General features: G+C 53.5%; 2 protein-coding genes across 2 annotated transcripts; one reads left to right on the forward strand and one right to left on the reverse strand.

The window, feature by feature from the left end:
• LOC141731733 (uncharacterized) lies at positions 1-5,631 on the forward strand. Its single transcript, XM_074558221.1, has 7 exons — positions 1-275; positions 760-797; positions 1,527-1,595; positions 1,684-1,773; positions 2,213-2,527; positions 3,667-3,839; positions 5,514-5,631. The coding sequence occupies exons 1-7, from the start codon at positions 118-120 to the stop codon at positions 5,583-5,585; spliced, it is 915 nt and encodes a 304-aa protein (XP_074414322.1). The 5' UTR covers positions 1-117; the 3' UTR covers positions 5,586-5,631.
• A 6,985-nt stretch (positions 5,632-12,616) lies between these two features.
• LOC141731726 (perforin-1-like) lies at positions 12,617-17,399 on the reverse strand. The gene is given in 4 exon segments (XM_074558209.1): positions 12,617-13,025; positions 14,626-14,992; positions 14,995-15,223; positions 16,905-17,399. Coding segments are annotated over 4 exon segments (1,077 nt in total). The 5' UTR covers positions 17,261-17,399; the 3' UTR covers positions 12,617-12,900.
• Positions 17,400-17,816: the final 417 nt, after the last annotated feature.

Consider the following 17,816-nt stretch of genomic DNA (forward strand, 5'->3'; position numbering starts at 1 on the left):
AACCGCCGGAAATTGGCCCCAAAACCCCGCGGAATTCGCCCCAAAACCCGCGGAACTCGCCCCAAGCTCCGGAGCCGCCCGAGGAGAAGCCCCAAAACCGCCGGAATTCCCCCCAAAATGTGGAACCGCCCGAGAAGCCCCAAAACCGCCGGAATTCGCCTCAGAGCCGGGCGGGAGCGGCTCCTGCGCATGCGCGGGACCCCCCGGCTGGGAGCCTGGGGGCGGGGGCCGCGGCGGGGAAGGGGCGGAGGCCAGAGAAAGGCCACGCCCACAAGGTGGGTTTGGCGGGAAAATTGGGAAAAATAGGGAAAAAATTGGAATTTTGGGGAAAATGGGAAAAAATTAGAATTTGGGGGATTTGGGGTTTTGGGGGAAAAATGGGAATTTTGTGGAAATTGGGGGTTGGTTCCTTGGGAGCGAATTGGGGCGATAAAGGAGATTTTGGGCAAAATTGGAAGATTGTTTCTTTTGGGTATTTTTGGGGCTCTTTGGGCTGGTTTGGGGTGCTGTTTTTTTAGGGTTTTTTAGCTGTATTTTTTCGGGTTTTTGGGGATATTGGAGCTGGTTTTGGGGCTGTTTTTTTGGGGGCAGTTTGGGTTTTTATGCTGGTTTTTTTGAGGGTTTTTGGAGTTTTTTGGGAGTTTTTGGGGCTGGGGTTCTTTTGATTTTTCTTCAGGTTTTCTGTGGGGTTTTTGTGCTATTTTTTTGGGTTATTTTTGGGTTATTTTCTGCATTTCCTGAACCCTTTTCCCTCCCCAGGCCCCGGAGCCGCAGGATGAGCCCGGCCCCGCCCCCACGTAAGCCCCGCCCCCAAAGCCCCTCCCCCTCAGTGCTCCGCCCCCATTTTCCCAATTTTTCCCCATCTCCAACTCCCCTTTCCCCATTTTCCTTATTTTCCCCCATTTCCGCCCAAATTTTCCTAATTTCCCCCCAATTTTTCCCTATTTTTTCCCCATATTTTTCCTTGGTTTTTCCCCGTTTCCCCCAATTTTTCCCCATTTTCTCCATATTCACCAATCCCCCCCCATTTTTTCCCATTTTTCCCCATTTTCCCCAATTTCTTCACATTTTCCCCAATATTTCCCTTCCCCATTTCCCCCAGTTTTTCCTTGGTTTTCCCCCATTTTTTCCTAATTTCCCCCATTTTTTTTTCCTTTTCTCAATTTCCCCCAATTTTTCCCATTTTCCCCCGATTTCCTCCATTTTTCCCCGTTTTTCCCCATTTTTTCCCAATTTTTCACGTTTTTCCCAATTTCCCCCAATTTTTCCCCATTTTCTCCCAATTTCTCCCCGATTTTCCCCAATTTCCCACAATTTTCCCCCAATTTCCCCCCATTTTTTCCCAATTTTTCATGTTTTTCCATTTTCCCCCAATTTCCCCCATTTTTCCCAATTTCCCCCGATTTTTTTCCCTTTTCCCGATTTCCTCCCATTTTTTCCCATTTTTCCCCGTTTTTTCCCCATTTTTCCCCAATTTCTCACGTTTTTCCCATTTCCCCCCCAATTTTTCCCCATTTTCCGCCCAGGTCTGACCCCGACCCCCGCCTCGGAGCCGGAGCTGCTGCGGGGGGAGGGCGGCGACGGCCCCGGACGAGGTGAGCGAAAATCCCAAAATCGCCGATTTTCACCCCAAAATCCCCCAATTGCCCAAATTCCCGATTTCTCCCCCCAATTCTCCCCCAGGCCCGGGCCCCGCCCCGCCCCCCCCCGCTGCTGCGCCGCGCGCGCCCCTGGAGGAGCCCGGAGCCCCTCCCCCGCCGGAAGTGACGTCAGGTGAGGGGAAAATGGGGCCGAAAATCCGGGAAACTGGGAAAAACGGGGATTTTGGGGAGGCAAAATGGGGATTTTGGGGAATTTGGGACAAAAATGGGAACTCGGGGAATATTGGGGGCAAATTTGAAAGAAAATTGGGAATTTTGTGGATTTTTTGGGGTGAAAATTGGGGATTTTGGGGGGGAAATATGGGATTTTGGGGGAATTTTTTTGGGGGGAAAATTGGGGTGAAAAATGAGGATTTTGGGTGGTTTGGGGATTTTTGGAGAGATTTTCAGGGAAAATTGGAGATTTGGGGACTTTCCCCTATAAATCCCCCAAATTTCCCGCTAATTTTCCCTAAATCTCCCTACATTTCCTCCAAATTCCTCAATTTTGTGCTAGATTCCCCATTTTTTCCCGAATTTTTCTCATTTTTCTCTCCATTTTCTCTCTCCAGGTCCCGCCCCCTCCTTCCCCTTCCCCCTCGGCCCCGCCCCTCCCCCGTTGGCCCCGCCCCCTGCCTTGGCCCCGCCCCCTCCCGATCCCGGCGGGTTTTCCCGCGGAGCCCGAGGGGGGCGTGGCCTCGGCGGGGGGCGTGTCCGGCGCGGAGCTGGGGGCGTGGCCGTGGTTCCACGGGACGCTGTCCGCGCATGCGCGCCGCGCAGCTCGTGCTGCAGGGGGGCGGGGCGGCCACGGCGTCTTCCTGGTGCGGCAGAGCGAGACCCGGAGGGGCGAGTTCGTGCTGACCTTCAACGTGCAGGGCAAGGCCAAGGTGGGTTTTGGGCTGAAAAACCGAAAAATTGGGAAAAAACTGAATTTTCTGCAAAAAAACCCGGTGGTTCTAGCCCAAAAAATGGGGGATTCTATGGCCAAAAATGGGATTTTATATTGAATATTCGGGGTTCGTGCTGACCTTCAACGTGCAGGGCAAGGCCAAGGTGGGTTTTGGGCTGAAAAACCGAAAAATTGGGAAAAACCTGAATTTTCTGCAAAAAACTCGATGGTTCTTGCCCAACGGGTTCTTTTAACCCGTTTTGGGTCAATCTTTGGGATTTTTGGGTCAATCTGTGCCATTTTTGGGCTCCTGATCCTGTTACATATTTGGGTCATTTCCAGGTTAATTTTGGGTTAATTTCTGCCATTTTTGGCCCACAGCATTTCCATTTATCCCTCAATGAATCCCTGCAGTGCCGGGTGCAGCACCTCTGGTTCCAGAGCCCGTTTTTGGGTCAATCTTTGGCATTTTTGGGTCAATCTGTGCCATTTTTGGGCTGCTGTTCCTGTTCCATTTCTGGGTCATTTTGGACTGAATTTTGGGTTAATTTCTGCCATTTTTGGCCCACAGCATTTATATTTGTCCCTCAATGAATCCCTGCAGTGCCGCGTGCAGCACCTCTGGTTCCAGAGCCCGTTTTGGGTCAATCTTTGGCATTTTTGGGTCAATCTGTGCCATTTTTTGGCTGTTAATCCTGTGCCATTTCTGGCTCATTTTGGACTGAATTTTGGGTTAATTTCTCTCATTTTTGGCCCACAGCATTTCCATTTATCCCTCAATGAATCCCTGCAGTGCTGCGTTCAGCACCTCTGGTTCCAGAGCCCGTTTTGGGTCAATCTTTGGGATTTTTGGCTCAATCTGTGCCATTTTTGGGCTGCTGATCCTGTTACATATTTGGATGATTTTCAGGCTAATTTTGGGTTCATTTTAACAATTTTTGGGTATTTTTGGCCCACAGCATTTGTGATTATCCCTCAATGGGTCGCTGCAGTGCCGCGTTGTTCCAGAGCCCGTTTTTGGGTCAATCTTTGGGATTTTTGGGTCAATTTTTGGGATTTTTGGGCTGCTGATCCTGTTACATATTTCGGTCATTTCCAGGCTAATTTTGGGTTAATTTCTCTCATTTTGGCCCACAGCATTTACGTTTATCCCTGAACGAGTCCCTGCAGTGCCGCGTGCAGCACCTCTGGTTCCAGAGCATCTTCGACATGCTCGAGCACTTCCGGGTGCACCCCATCCCCCTCGAGTCGGGGGGGCCCAGCGACGTCACCTCTGCTCAGCTACGTGGTGGCCTCGCACCGGATTTGGGGTAAAATCCCGCGATTTTGGGAAAATTCGGGGAAAAAATGGGTTAAAATGGAGTTAAATTGGATTTAAAGGGTTAAATTGGGATGTGAGGGGTTAAATTGGGATTTTGGGGTCACCCTGCTCAGCCACGTGGTGCCTCGCACAGGATTTGGGGTAAAAAACCGCGATTTTGGGAAAATTCGGGGAAAAAATGGGTTAAAATGGAGTTAAAGTGGGATTTAAAGGGTTAAATTGGGATGTGAGGGGTTAAATTGGGATTTTGGGGTCACCCTGCTCAGCTACGTGGTGGCCTCGCACAGGATTTGGGGTAAAATCCCGCGATTTTGGTAAAATTCGGGGAAAAAACGGGATTTTGGGGGGTTTCAGGAGGTTAAATTGGGATTTAAAGGGTTAAAATGGGATTTAAAGGGTTAAATTGGGATTTTGGGGTCACCCTGCTCAGCCACGTGGTGGCCTCGCACCGCATTTGGGGTAAAAAAACTGTGATTTTGGTAAAACTTTGGTTAAAAATGGGCTAAAATGGGTTAAAGTGGGGTTTAAAAGGGTTAAAGTGGGGAACGTTGGGATTTTTAGGGGGGGAAATTCTGGGATTATTTTGGGAATTTTTATGGGGAAATTTGGGGATTTTTAAGGGGAAATTTTGGGATTATTTTGGGAATTTTTATGGGGAAATTTGGGGATTTTTAGGGGGAAATTTTGGGATTTCTTTGGGGATTTTTTGGGGAATTTTTAGGGGGAAATTTTGGGATTATTTTCGGGGATCTTTAGGGGGAATCTTGGGATTTTTTTGGGGGTTTTAGAGGGAAATTTTGGGATTTTTTTGGGGGATTTTTTGAATGAAATTTTGGGATTTTGGGGGGATTTTTTAGTGGGGAAATTTTGGGACTTTTGGGGGGGATATTTAGAGGGAAAATTGGGAATTTTTATGGGGAAATTTGGGGATTTTTTAGGGGGAAATTTTGGGATTTCTTTGGGGATTTTTTTGGGGAATTTTTAGAGGGAAATTTTGGGATTATTTTGGAGATCTTTGGGGGGAAATCTTGGGATTTTTTGGGGGATTTTAGAGGGAACTTTTGAGATTTTTTTGGGCATTTTTTGAATGAAATTTTGGGATTTTGGGGGAATTTTTAGTGGGGAAATTTTGGGATTTTTTGGGGATATTTAGAGCGAAAGTTGGGGATTTTTAGGGGGAAATTTTAGGATTTTTTTTGGATTTTTGGGAGGAAATCTTGGGTTTTTTTGGGGATTTTAGAGGGAAATTTTGGGATTATTTTGGGAATTCTTATGGGGAAATTGGGGGATTTTTAGAGGGGAATTTTGGGGGATTTTTAGGGGGAAATTTTGGGGATTTTGGGGGAAATTTTGGGGATTTTTTTGGGATTTTTAGGGGGAAATTTTAGGATTTTTTTTTCTTTTTGGGGGGAAATTTTGGGGATTTTTTGGGGATTTTTGGGGGGAAATTTTGGGTTTTGTTGGGGGATATTTAGAGGGAAATTTTGGGATTTTTTGGGGAATTTTTATGGGGAAATTGGGGGATTTTTAGAGGGGAATTTTGGGGGATTTTTAGGGGGAAATTTTGGGATTTTTTTTCGGGGATATTTAGAGGGAAATGTGTGGGATTTTTGGGGCGATTTCACTGAAATTCGCCATTTTCTCCCCTCCCCCCCCCCCTTAGGTCGCTCCGGGAGCCGCTCCGACCCCTCCCCCACCCCCCCGGACCCCGCCCCGCCCCACCCACCCGGACTGACCCCGCCCCCGCCCCCTCCCCCACCCCCAAAACCCCAAAAATCCCCCAAAAAAACCCAAAAACACTACAAAGGGAGGGGGGGTGGGGGGAGGGGCAGGGTCGGCCACGCCCCCTCCCCCCCCCGCCCCTCACCCCCCCCCCCGGGTTTATTTTTGTACCCGCCCCTCCCCCACCCGCCCCCCCCCCCCCCCACTTTTGGGGGCGTTTTGGAAGAAAAATGGGAAAAAAACAAAAAACAAAAAACAAGACAAAAAAAAAAAAAATCAAAATTTTGGTGTTGTCGTCATTGGGGGGGGGGAGGGGCGGGGGGGGGAGGGGAGGGGTCCCGGGTTGGGGGTCCCTGGTGCCGATTTTGGGGGGTTTTACCCCAAATTTTGGGGGATTTTATCCCAATTTTTTGGGGTTTTTTTTTTTGCAATTTTTGGGGATTTGTTTTCCACTTGCTTTCAGAGTTTTTCCCCATTTTTTTGGATTTTTTCCCCATTTCTGGGTCTGTTTCCCCACATTTTGGGGTTTTTCCCAAATTTGGGGATTTTTACCCCGAATGTTTGGAATTTTTCTCCACTTTTGTTGGGATTTTTTTCCCCCATTTTTTGCAGATTTATCCCAATTTCCGCGTTTCTCTCCCCAATTTCTCATCCTCCAACCCCACAAAAGCTTCTTCCCTCTTTTGCCCATTTTTGTGAATATTTTTTATTCCAAAAATCCACTAAAAATTCCCCAAATCCCCCAAAATTATTTTACGAACCCCAAAAATTCCCAAAACGTCCTCTCTCTTTTGGGATCAACCCCAAAAATCTCAAAATCCCCAAAATTCTCCCCCAAAAATCCCCAAGTACAAAAAGAAGAAACCAAAAATCCCCAATAATATCCAAATTTCCCCAACCCTCCCCAAAAATCCCCACAATAAAAAAAAAACCGCAAAAAATCCCAAATTCCCCCCAAAAGCCCCAAAATTAAAAAAAAATCCCCCAAAATCCCCAAATTTCTCTACATTTTTTAAAATTTTTAAAAATTTTTTAAAAATTGTTTTTTAAATCCCAAAAATTATTTTTAAAAAATCCCAAAATTTCCCCCAAATTTCCCCTCCACCCCCCCCCCCCCCTCACCAGGGCCCCCCCTCCCCCCCCCTCCCGCCCCTCCCCCACCGCCCCCCGGAACGTTCTCAGCCCTCCCCCACCTGCCCCAGGGCCACCGTGGCCTCAAGCCCCGCCCCCAGCCCCGTCAGCCCCGCCCCCTCCTCCCCAGGCCCCGCCCCCTCCTCCGGCCTCAGCCCCGCCCCCTCCCCGGGCTCCTCCCCCTCCCCCAGGGCAGGCGCTGGCCCTGCCCACTCCCCAAGCTCCGCCCCCTTTCGGGCCCGTCCTGGCCCCGCCCACTCCCCCCGCCGGCCCCGCCCCCAGCGCAGCCCCGCCCCCACCAGGGCGGCCAAAGCTCCCACGGTCACCATGGCAACCAGCAGGGGGAGGGGCCAGCGCGGGGTCACCGCGGGGGTCAGGGGTCACGGCGGGGTCACCAACGGTCACTCCATGGTCACCAGTGGTCATTTGGTCACCAACGGTCACTCCGTGGCCTGAGGGCATCGGGGTCACCCCCGGTGGTCACTCGGTGGCTCTCGGTGGTCACTCTGTGGTCAGCAGGGGTCACTCGGTCACTCCCGGCGGTCACTCGGCCCTCGGTGGTCACTCCGTGGCCTGAGGGGCTCGTGGGGGTCACTGTGGTCAGTTGGTCAGTCCCAGTGGTCCCAAAGGCCGTAGGGGTCAGTTGGTCACTCCCAGTGGTCACTCGGTGGCCTGGGGGGCTCGTGGTGGTCACTGTGGTCAGTTGGTCAGTCCCAGTGGTCCCAATGGCCGTAGTGGTCAGTTGGTTATTCTGGGTGGTCTCGATGGTCAGTGTGGTCCCAGGGGTCAGTTGGTCACTCCCGGGGGTCACTGTGGCCGTAGTGGTCAGTTGGTTACTCTTGGTGGTCCCGATGGTCACTGTGGTCATTTGGGCACTCTCGGGGGCCACTGTGGTCCCAGTGGTCACTCTGGGGTCACTCGGGGCGGTCACTGTGGCCGTAGTGGTCATTTGGACACTCTCGGGGCTCACTGTGGTCCCAGTGGTCACTCTGTGGTCACTCGGGGCGGTCCCAGTGGTCACTGTGGCCGTAGTGGTCAGTGTGGTCACTCTGTGGTCACCGATGGTCAGCAGGAGGATCCAGAGGGGGGGGAGGGGCCCCATGGTGGGGGAGGGGCACCTGTGGGGGGGGGGGGGAGGGGTCAGAGACACCAAAAACCCCAAAATTCCCCCAAAACGTCAAAAACCCAACAAAGTGACCCCAAAATCACCAAAAATCCCCAAATCGCTCCCAAAATTCCGCCCAAAATCCACAAAGTTTCCCCCAAACACCGAAATTCCACCCAAAATTTCTCCAAATTCCCCCCCGGAATTCAAGGAATCGCCCCAAATCCCTCAAAAAGCCCCAAAATTCCCCAAAATCCCCCCAGATCCCCCAAATTCCACCAAAATGCCCCAAATTTCATCCCCAAATCCCCCAAACCCCTCCAGTTTTACCCAAAATCCCCCAAAAATCTCCACGTTTCCCCCCACTCCCCCAAATTTCACCAAAAACCTCCAATTTTGCCCAAAATCCCCCCAATTTTCCCCCAAATTCCCCCCAAAATTCCCCCCAAATGCTCCAAATTTCCCCAAATCCTCCAATCCCCCCAAAACCGTCCCGTTTTTACCCAAAATGCCCCAAATTCACCCCAAATTTCCCCAAATCCCCTGAATTTCCCCCCAAACTCACCCAAATCCCCCCCAAAATCCCTCCAAAACCGCCCCAAAATCCCCCCAAAATCCCCAAAATGCCCCAAACTCACCCAAACTTCCCCAAATTCCCCCCAAATCCCCCAAATTTTCCTCCGACCCCCCCAAATCCTGCCAAAATTCCCCAAATTCCCCCAAAATCCCCAAATCCCCCGATTTCCCCCCAAACTCGCCGAGGTTCCCCCCGGATTCGCCCAAACCCCCAAATCCCGCCCGGATTTGCCCAAATCCCCCCGGATTGGCCCCAAACCCCCCCCGGTACCTCAGGAAGTGGCAGCGCCGGAAGCGCGGCCCGGGGCGGGGACCCAAAAAAACCCCAAAAACGCCCCAAAATCCCCGCCCTGCACAGGGAGGGGCCCCAAAACCCAAAAACCTCAAAAATCAACCCAAAATCCCCGCCCTGCACAGGGAGGGGCCCCAAAACCCCAAAAACCTCGAAAATCGACCCAAAAATCCCCGCCAGAGCTTGGGGAGTCGCAGAAACCCCAAAATCCTCCAAATTCAGCCCAAAATGCCCCAAATCCACCCCCCAAAACGCCACAAACGCCCAAAAAACCTTGAAAATTGACCCAAAAATAAAATAATCCTTCAAATTCAGTCCGGAAACTCGTCCAAAGTCAGCCCAAAAATCCTTCAAATCCAACCCCAAAATCCCCCAAATTTGACCCAAAAACCTCCACCCAGAAATTGTGGGGTGGGGGGGTCGAAAACCCCAAAATCCTCCAAATTCCCCCCTGAAAAAAACCCAAATAATCCCCCAAAAATCCCCCCCCAAATCTGCCAAATTCGCCAAAAAAATGCCCCAAAATATCCAAAAAAAAAAAAAAAAAACAACTAAAAAAGCCCCAAAAAATCCCCCCCCAAAAAAACCAAAAATCCCCCCCAAAAATCCCTCAAAAAATAAAAAAAAAAATTTCCCCCAAAAAATCCCAATAAAATCCCCAAAATTAATCCCCAAAAAATCACCCCAAGAAAACCCCAAAAATCCCCAAAAAAGTCCCCCGAAAAATCCACCAAAGATCCCAAAAAAACCCCAAAAAACAAACCCAAAAAATCCCCCCAAAAAAACCCAAAAATCTAAAAAAAAATCCCCAAAAAATCCCCCAAAAAACCCCAAAAATAAAAAAAAAAAATTCCCAAAAAAAACAAAAATCCCCCCAAAAAATAAAATAAAAAAATCCCCAAAAAATCCCCCCAAAAAATAAAATAAAAAATCCCCAAAAAAATCCCAAAAAATTTTAAAAATCCCAAAGAATCCTTAAAAATCCCCAAAAAAAATCCAAAAAAAATCCCCCAAAAATAAAAAAAATCCCCAAAAATAAAAAAAAAAACCCCAAAAATTTTTTAAAAATCCCCAAAAGTGCCCAAAGTGCCCCAAATCCCCGTCCCAGTCCAAACCAGTCCAGACCAGTCCAAACCAGTTCATTTCTGCTGCTCAATTCTTTATTTCCCCTCCCCCCCCCAAAATTTTCGGGCTAAAGGCCCCAAATTCGGAGCCTTCATCCCCCCCCCATCACCATCATCACCCATCCTCATCCTCATCCTCCCCAAACTGGGCCAAACCGGGGCGGTTTCGGGGCTTTTCGGGACCCCAAATTTGGGTCGGATTCGGGGTTTTTGGGACCTTCTGGGAGCTCCCGAAATTGGCCAAATTTGGGGTTTTTGGGGCCTTCGTCTTCATCATCTTCATCATCCTCATCCTCAGCCGAACCGGGAGCGTTTTCGGGAGCCCCAAATTGGGTCGGATTCGGGGTTTTCGGGGTTTTCCTCGGCCAGGTCCCAAAGTCGCTGAAATTCGGCGTCGCTGATTTCTTCATCTTCATCATCATCATCCTCATCCTCACCGAACCGGGACCAAACTGGGCCAAACCGGGCGGATTTCGGGAAATTTCGGGAGCCCCAAATTGGGGCGGATTCGGGGTTTTCGGGGCGCTCCCAAAAAACCTTTTTGGAGCCCTCGGGAGCTCCCAAAATTGGCCAAATTTGGGGTTTTTGGGGTTTTTGGGGCCTTCGTCTTCACCGTCGTCTTCGTCACCGAACTGGGATTGAACCGGGCCAGACTGGGAGGATTTTGGGGGTTGGTGAGACCCCAAATTTGGGTGGGATTTGGGGTTTTTGGTGCTCTTCCAAAAGCCCTTTTTTGGGCCTTCCCAAATTGGCCGAATTTGGGGTTTTTGGCTTTTTTGGTGCCTTCGTCTTCCTCATCTTCATCCTCGTCAAACTGGGGCCAAACTGGGCCAAACTGGAGGATTTCTGGGGGTTTTGGGACCCCAGGTTTGGGTCAGATTTGGGATTTTTGGGGTTTTTGGACTCATCCCAAATACTCTCCCGAAATGGCCCAAATTTGGGATTTTCGGTGCCAAAATCTTCGTCTCCATCCTCCTCAAATTGTGACCATTCTTGGCTTTTCCTGACCCAAATTTTCCCCAAATTTGGGATTTTTGGGGTCATTTTCTATCCCATCCCAAAATGGCCCAAATTTGGGTTTTTTGGCATTTTTGGCTTTTCATCATCTTCATCTTCACCATCCTCATCCTCCCCAAACTGGGGCCCATTTTTGGGTTTTTTGAGACCCCAAATTCGGGTCAGATTTGGGATTTTTGTGGTCATTCCCGATACCCTCCGAAACGCGCCAAATTTGGCATTTTTAGCATTTTTGGTGCCAAAACCTTCATCCCCACCCTCCCCAAACTGGGACAATTTTTGGGCTTTTCCTGACCCCAAATTTTCCCCAAATTTGGCCTTTTTGCTGCCAAAACCTTCATCCTCCCCCTCCTCAAACTGGGACAATTTTTGGGCTTTTCCTGACCCCAAATTTTCCCCAAATTTGGCCTTTTTGCTGCCAAACCCTTCATCCCCACCCTCCTCAAACCGGGACAAATTTTGGGGTTTTGGGGACCCCAATTTTGGGCCAAATTTGGGTTTTTTTCCCCCGGCGGAACCTTCTGGAACCTCAAAGAATCTCTGCACAAACCCCGCCCCTTCCTCCTCCTCTGGCTCCTCCCCCTCCTCCACAAACTCCGCCCAATCAGCGGCCTCGGGCGGCCACGGGGCCCCGCCCACCACGCCAGCCCCGCCCCTGGGCGTGGCCGGCCGGTAGTCGGTGCACAGGGCTCCGGCCAGCGCCGGCCCGCACTCAGCGGTCACTCCAAAGTCCAAGCGTCCACCCCCGGGGAAGCAGGAGCGCTCCGGCCAGCGGCCAGCGGTCAGTGGCCAAAGGCACGAGCCCAGCCGGTCATCGTCCCAGCCGTGGTCCTCGTCCCACACCTGCAGCTCCAGCTGCGCCCCCGGCCGCAGAGTGACCACACCCCAGGTCCAGCCGCTGACCCCAGCGCGGCCGGTCCGAGTTCCAGGCCGTGGACGTCCGGGCGCGGCGGTCAGCGAAGGACACGCGGACGTAGGCGTCCGTGGCGGTCCAGCAGGTCGCCACGCCACCCCCGGCCACCTAGAATCTGCACGGACAGTGGTCAGTGGTCAGTGCAATGGTCATTGGTCAGCGAAGGACACGCGGACGTAGGCGTCCGTGGCGGTCAGCAGGTCGCCACGCCACCCCCCGGCCACCTAGAATCTGCACGGACAGTGGTCAGTGGTCAGTGGTCATCATTGGTGTGGGCACTGGTCATTGGTTATTGGTCAGTGGGTATATTGGTCATTGCTGTGGTCAGTGGTCAATGTGGTGGTCATTGTGATGGTCAGTGGTCAGTGCAATGGTCAGTGGTCAGTGCAATGGTCAGTGGTCATTGTGATGGTCATTGTGATGGTCAGTGGTCAGTGCAATGGTCAGTGGTCATTGGTTATTGGTCATTGCTGTGGTCATTGGTTATTGGTCAGTGGTCATTGGTCAGCGAAGGACACGCGGACGTAGGCGTCCGTGGCGGTCAGCAGGTCGCCACGCCACCCCCGGCCACCTAGAATCTGCACGGACAGTGGTCAGTGGTCAGTGGTCATCATTGGTGTGGGCATTGGGCATTGGTCAGTGGTTATTGGTCATTGCTGTGGTCAGTGGGCAATGTGGTGGTCATTGTGATGGTCAGTGGTCAGTGAAATGGTCAGTGGTCATTGGTTATTGGTCATTGCTGTGGTCATTGGTTATTGGTCATTGCTGTGGTTATTGGTTATTGGTTATTGGTCAGTGGTCATTGGTCAGCGAAGGACACGCGGACGTAGGCGTCCGTGGCGGTCAGCAGGTCGCCACGCCAGCCACGGCCACCTAGAATCTGCACGGACAGTGGTCAGTGGTCAGTGGTCATCATTGGTGTGGGCATTGGGCATTGGTTATTGGTCAGTGGTTATTGGTCATTGCTGTGGTTATTGGTTATTGGTCAGTGGTCACTGGAATGCTCAGTGGTCAGTGTGGTGGTCATTGCTGCGGTCATTGGTCATTGGTCATCATGGTGGTCAATGGAGTGGTCATCACTGAGGTCATTGGTGTGGTCATTGGTCACTGGAGTGGTCAGTGGTCATTCTGGTGGTCACTGGTCAGTGGTCACTCAGTGGTCACTCACCATCACGGACAGGTGCGCCAGGCCCGCGTGGGGCGGGGCAGCACGGGGACCCGCCCCACAGGAAGGGGCGTGGCCGAGCACGGACAGTGGCACGGGTGGTCACTCAGGTGGTCACTCAGGCGGTCACCTGGAAAATCAACGGCATGGTCAGCGGTCACTGTGGTGGTCAGTGGAGTGGTCATTGACCATTGGTGTGGTCAGTGGAGTGGTCATCATGGTGGTCATTGTGATGGTCAGTGCCGTGGTCAGTGGTGTGGTCAGTGGTGTGGTCATCATGGTGGTCAGTGGTCATTGGGGTGGCCATTGGTCATCATGGTGGTCATCAGGACATTCATTGGTGTGGTCATTGACCATGGGAGTGGACATTGGTGTGGTCATCATGGTGGTCAGTGGAGTGGTCATTGTGGTGGTCATCAGGCTGGGCATTGGTGTGGTCATCATGGCGGTCATCCCAGTGGTCAGTGCAGTGGTCATCGTGGTGGTCATTTGGTGTGGCCATTGATGTGGTCATTGGCTCTTGACCATTCCAATGACCACACTGCTGACCATCAGAATGACCACTGACCACTCCACTGACCTTGCTGACCACTCCGGCCGCAGGAGCAGTTGACCCTCAGCGCTTTGGCCGCCACGTAACTCCTGATGGCCGCCTGCAGTGACCACTGACCAATGACCACAATGCCCACAATGACCACAATGCCCCACAATAACAATGACCACTCACCTGACTGACCACTCCCGGCCATGTCCACCACAGCTGCAGTTGACCCTCAGCGCTTTGGCCGCCACATAGCTCCTGATGGCCGCCCGCAGTGACCACTGACCCAATGACCACAATGCCCACAATGCCCACAATGCCCCACAATGCCCACAATGACCACAATGACCACTGCACTGACCACTCACCTTGCTGACCACTCCGGCCGCAGGAGCAGTTGACCCTGAGCGCTTTGGCCGCCACGTAGCTCCGGATGGCCGCCCGCAGTGACCACTGACCACAATGACCACTGAACTGACCACTCACCTGACTGACCACTTCCCACTCCGGCCATGTCCACCACAGGAGCAGTTGACCCTCAGCGCTTTGGCCGCCACATAACTCCTGATGGCCCGCCGCAGTGACCACTGACCCAATGACCACAATGACCACAATGCCCACAATGCCCACAATGACCACTGACCTTGCTGACCACTCCGGCCACAGGAGCAGTTGACCCTCAGCGCTTTGGCCGCCACATAACTCCGGATGGCCGTCCGCAGTGACCACTGACCACAATGACCGCAATGCCCACAATGACCACAATGACCACTGACCTTGCTGACCACTCCAGCCATGTCCACCACAGGTGCAGTTGACCCTCAGCGCTTTGGGCCGCCACATAACTCCGGATGGCCGCCCGCAGTGACCACTGACCCAATGACCACAATGACCACTGACCTTGCTGACCACTCCGGCCGCAGGTGCAGTTGACCCTGAGCGCTTTGGCCGCCACGTAGCTCCTGATGGCCGCCCGCAGTGACCACTGACCCAATGCCCACAATGCCCACAATGACCACAATGCCCGCAATGCCCACAATGACCACTGACCTTGCTGACCACTCCGGCCGCAGGAGCAGTTGACCCTGAGCGCTTTGGCCGCCACGTAGCTCCTGATGGCCGCCCACAGTGACCACTGACCACAATGACCACAATGCCCACAATGCCCACAATGACAATGACCACTGACCTTGCTGACCACTCCGGCCACAGGAACAGTTGACCCTCAGCGCTTTGGCCGCCACGTAGCTCCTGATGGCCGCCCGCAGTGACCGCCGCCGGGGGTCACTCCGCGGCACGAGCGCGTCCAGCGGCCAAAGGTCGGCCTCGACCACGGCCGGAGCCGCGGGGACGCCCTTGAGCCAGCGGCCGAAGTCCTGCGGCCCGCCCGAAGGCCAGGTCGCCGTCGCGGTCAGCGCCGCCGTCCACCTCGAGCAGCCGCTGGCCGAAGAACTCGCCGAAGCTGACGTTGCCCTCGGTGGCCGCGCCGGACGTCCGGCACGCGGCCCGCTCGGGCCCCTCCGGCCGGGCCGAAGGTCAGCTCCGTCCGCAGGCAGTCGGACGCCTCCTGCGCGCCCACTCCGGCCATGGCGGCGCGGCACAGCCGGACGGCGGTCAGCGTCCGGAGCCGGCCGCCCAGGCGCGCGGCCACCACGGCGTGGGTGCCCCAGCCGGACACCAGCTCGGCGTAGAGTCCGGCCGTGGCCGGAGTGAAGTGCGGCGGGAGTGACCGGACGGCGCGCAGGAACGAGGGCGAGGGGCGAGCGGCCGAAGGCTCCAGCCACGTCCTGGGGGGGCACGGACAGTGGTCAGCGTGGGAACGGTCACTCTGGGAGTGGTCAGTTTGGAATGGTCACTCTGGGAGTGGTCAGTTCCGGTTTGGTCAGTTTGGAATGGTCACTCTGGGAGTGGTCAGTTCTGGTTTGGTCAGTTTGGAATGGTCACTCTGGGAGTGGTCAGTTCTGGTTTGGTCAGTTTGGAATGGTCACTCTTGGTTTGGTCAGTTTGAAATGGTCACTCTGGGAGTGGTCAGTTCTGGTTTGGTCAGTTTGGAATGGTCACTCTGGGAGTGGTCAGTTTGAAATGGTCACTCTGGGAGTGGTCAGTTCTGGTTTGGTCGGTTTGGAATGGTCACTTTTGGTTTGGTCAGTTTGAAATGGTCACTCTGGGAGTGGTCAGTTCTGGTTTGGTCGGTTTGGAATGGTCACTTTTGGTTTGGTCAGTTTGAAATGGTCACTCTGGGAGTGGTCAGTTCTGGTTTGGTCAGTTTGGAATGGTCACTTTTGGTTTGGTCAGTTTGGAATGGTCACTTCAGAATGGTCACTCTTGGTTTGGTCACTTTGGCAGTGGTCACTTCAAGTGTCAGTTTTGGACTGGTCGGTTTGGAATGGTCACTTTGCAGTGGTCACTTTGGGAGTGGTCAGTTTGCTGAGGAATGGTCACTTTTGGACTGGTCACTTTTAGACTGGTCAGTTTTGGTTTGGTCAGTTTGGAATGGTCAATTTCAGAATGGTCACTTTTGGGAGTGGTCATTTTGGGGGCAGTGGTCACTTTTGGACTGGTCAGTTTGGAATGGTCACTTTGGGAGCAGCGGTCACTTTCCGAATGGCCACTTTCTGAGTGGTCAGTTTGGGGGGGAATGGTCACTTTGGCAGGGGTCACTTTGGTCACTTTGAGAGGGGATCGGTCACATTGGAGTGGTCACTTTGAGGGGAGTGGTCACTTTGGCAGTGGTCACTCTAGGAGTGGTCACTTTCAGACTGGTCACTTTGGCAGTGGTCACTTTGTCCAGAGGGTCAGTTTGTCCAGAGTGGTCACTCTGGCAGTGGTCAGTTTGGTGGGGGAGGGGAGGATTTCAGGATGAGGATGAAGAAGATGAGGATGACGATGAGATGAAGATGGAGACAAAACCAAGGGAGATAAGGGAGAAGAAGATAAGGATGAAGATGAGGATGAAGATGAGGAAGACAATGATGAAGATGAAGATGAGGAACATGGAAATGAAGACCAAGACAAAGATGAAGATGAAGATGAGGATGAAGATGATGAGAAGATAAAAATGAAGACAAGGATGAAGATGAAGATGAAGATGAAGAACACAAAGATGGAGGACAAAGCCATGTAAGATAAGGAAGATAAAGAGGAAGAAGATGAAGATGAAGGTGGAGACAAAACCAAGGAACATAAGGAAGATAAGGAAGAAGAAGATAAGGATGAAGATGAAGATGAACATGAAGATGAGGATGAGGATGATGAGGATGAAGGCCGCTCACCAATAGAAGGTGCAGACCAGCTCCTGCCAGCTGAGGGCGCCACACCATGGACATGAGGACAGAGATAAAGACCAAGCCAAGGAAGATAAGGAAGATGAAGGTGAAGCTGAGGATGAAGCTGAGGATGAAGCTGAGGATGAGGATGAAGCTGAGGATGATGAGGATGATGATGATGATGAGGATGAAGGCCGCTCACCAATAGAATGTGCACACCAGCTCCTGCCAGCTGAGGGCGCTCCGGTCCTGCCGCTGCCACCGCAGCCCCTCCTGCGCCACGCGCGACTGAGACCCCTCCCCCAGCACGCCCAGGCCCCGCCCCCTGCCCCACGACACCCCGAAGCTCCACCCCTTGGTCACCGATGACGTCACCGCCGTGCCCACGGCCGACGCCCCCGCGGCCACCCGGGACTGGCGGCGGCAGCGGCGGCCGGAGCGCCAGCCGCCAATGGCGGAGGGGACGCGGCGGGGGGGACATCGAGTGCAGGGCGTCGGGACACAGCACACACCGGCGGCCACCCCTGGGGACATCGCCATTGTCACCGCTGGGGCCATCGCTGTCACCAGGGCCACCAACGGGGCCGCCAGAGCCACCCCTCATCCCACCACTGTCACCCCAGCTGCCACCAGGGCCACCGTGGTGACCCCGAGTGCCACCAGAACCAACCCCGGAGCCACCAATGGGGCCGCCGTGGCCGTTCCCGGGGCCACCACGGCCACCGCTGTCACCTCCAGGGCCGCCATGTTTCCCAAGGCCCAAGGTGTCCCCGTGGGTTGCCCAGGTTCCACCATTGTCACCGTGTCCGTCCCATCCGTCCCAGGTGTCCCCATCCCAGGTGTCCCCAATGTCCCCATGTCCGTCCCATCCATCCCAGGTGTCCCCACTGTCCCCAAGGGTGTCCCCCGTGTCCCCGATGTCCAGGGCCCGCCCCGCCGCCATCTCCATCTTGGTGACGTCAAAGCCGCGCCCGAGCGCATCCAGGGCGGGGGCGGGGCGCGCGCGTGCGCAGGCGGGGCCGCGGGCACGGCGGCACCCGGCGGGGGCGGGGCCGGCAAAGGGGGCGGGGCCATCGAGGGAGGGGGCGGGGCCAGGGGAGGAGGGGGCGGTGAC

The sequence above is a fragment of the Zonotrichia albicollis genome, chromosome 24 (genome assembly GCF_047830755.1).
Source record: "Zonotrichia albicollis isolate bZonAlb1 chromosome 24, bZonAlb1.hap1, whole genome shotgun sequence".
Classification (NCBI taxonomy): Eukaryota; Metazoa; Chordata; class Aves; order Passeriformes; family Passerellidae; genus Zonotrichia; species Zonotrichia albicollis.

Excerpts from the sequence above, each read along its gene's own strand:
- LOC141731733 (XM_074558221.1), top strand. The coding sequence starts at position 118 with ATGTGGAACCGCCCGAGAAGCCCCAAAACCGCCGGAATTCGCCTCAGA. Across the intron at positions 798-1,526 it reads GAGCCCGGCCCCGCCCCCAC|GTCTGACCCCGACCCCCGCC; the intron begins GTAAGCCCCGCC and ends TTTTCCGCCCAG. Across the intron at positions 1,596-1,683 it reads CGGCGACGGCCCCGGACGAG|GCCCGGGCCCCGCCCCGCCC; the intron begins GTGAGCGAAAAT and ends ATTCTCCCCCAG.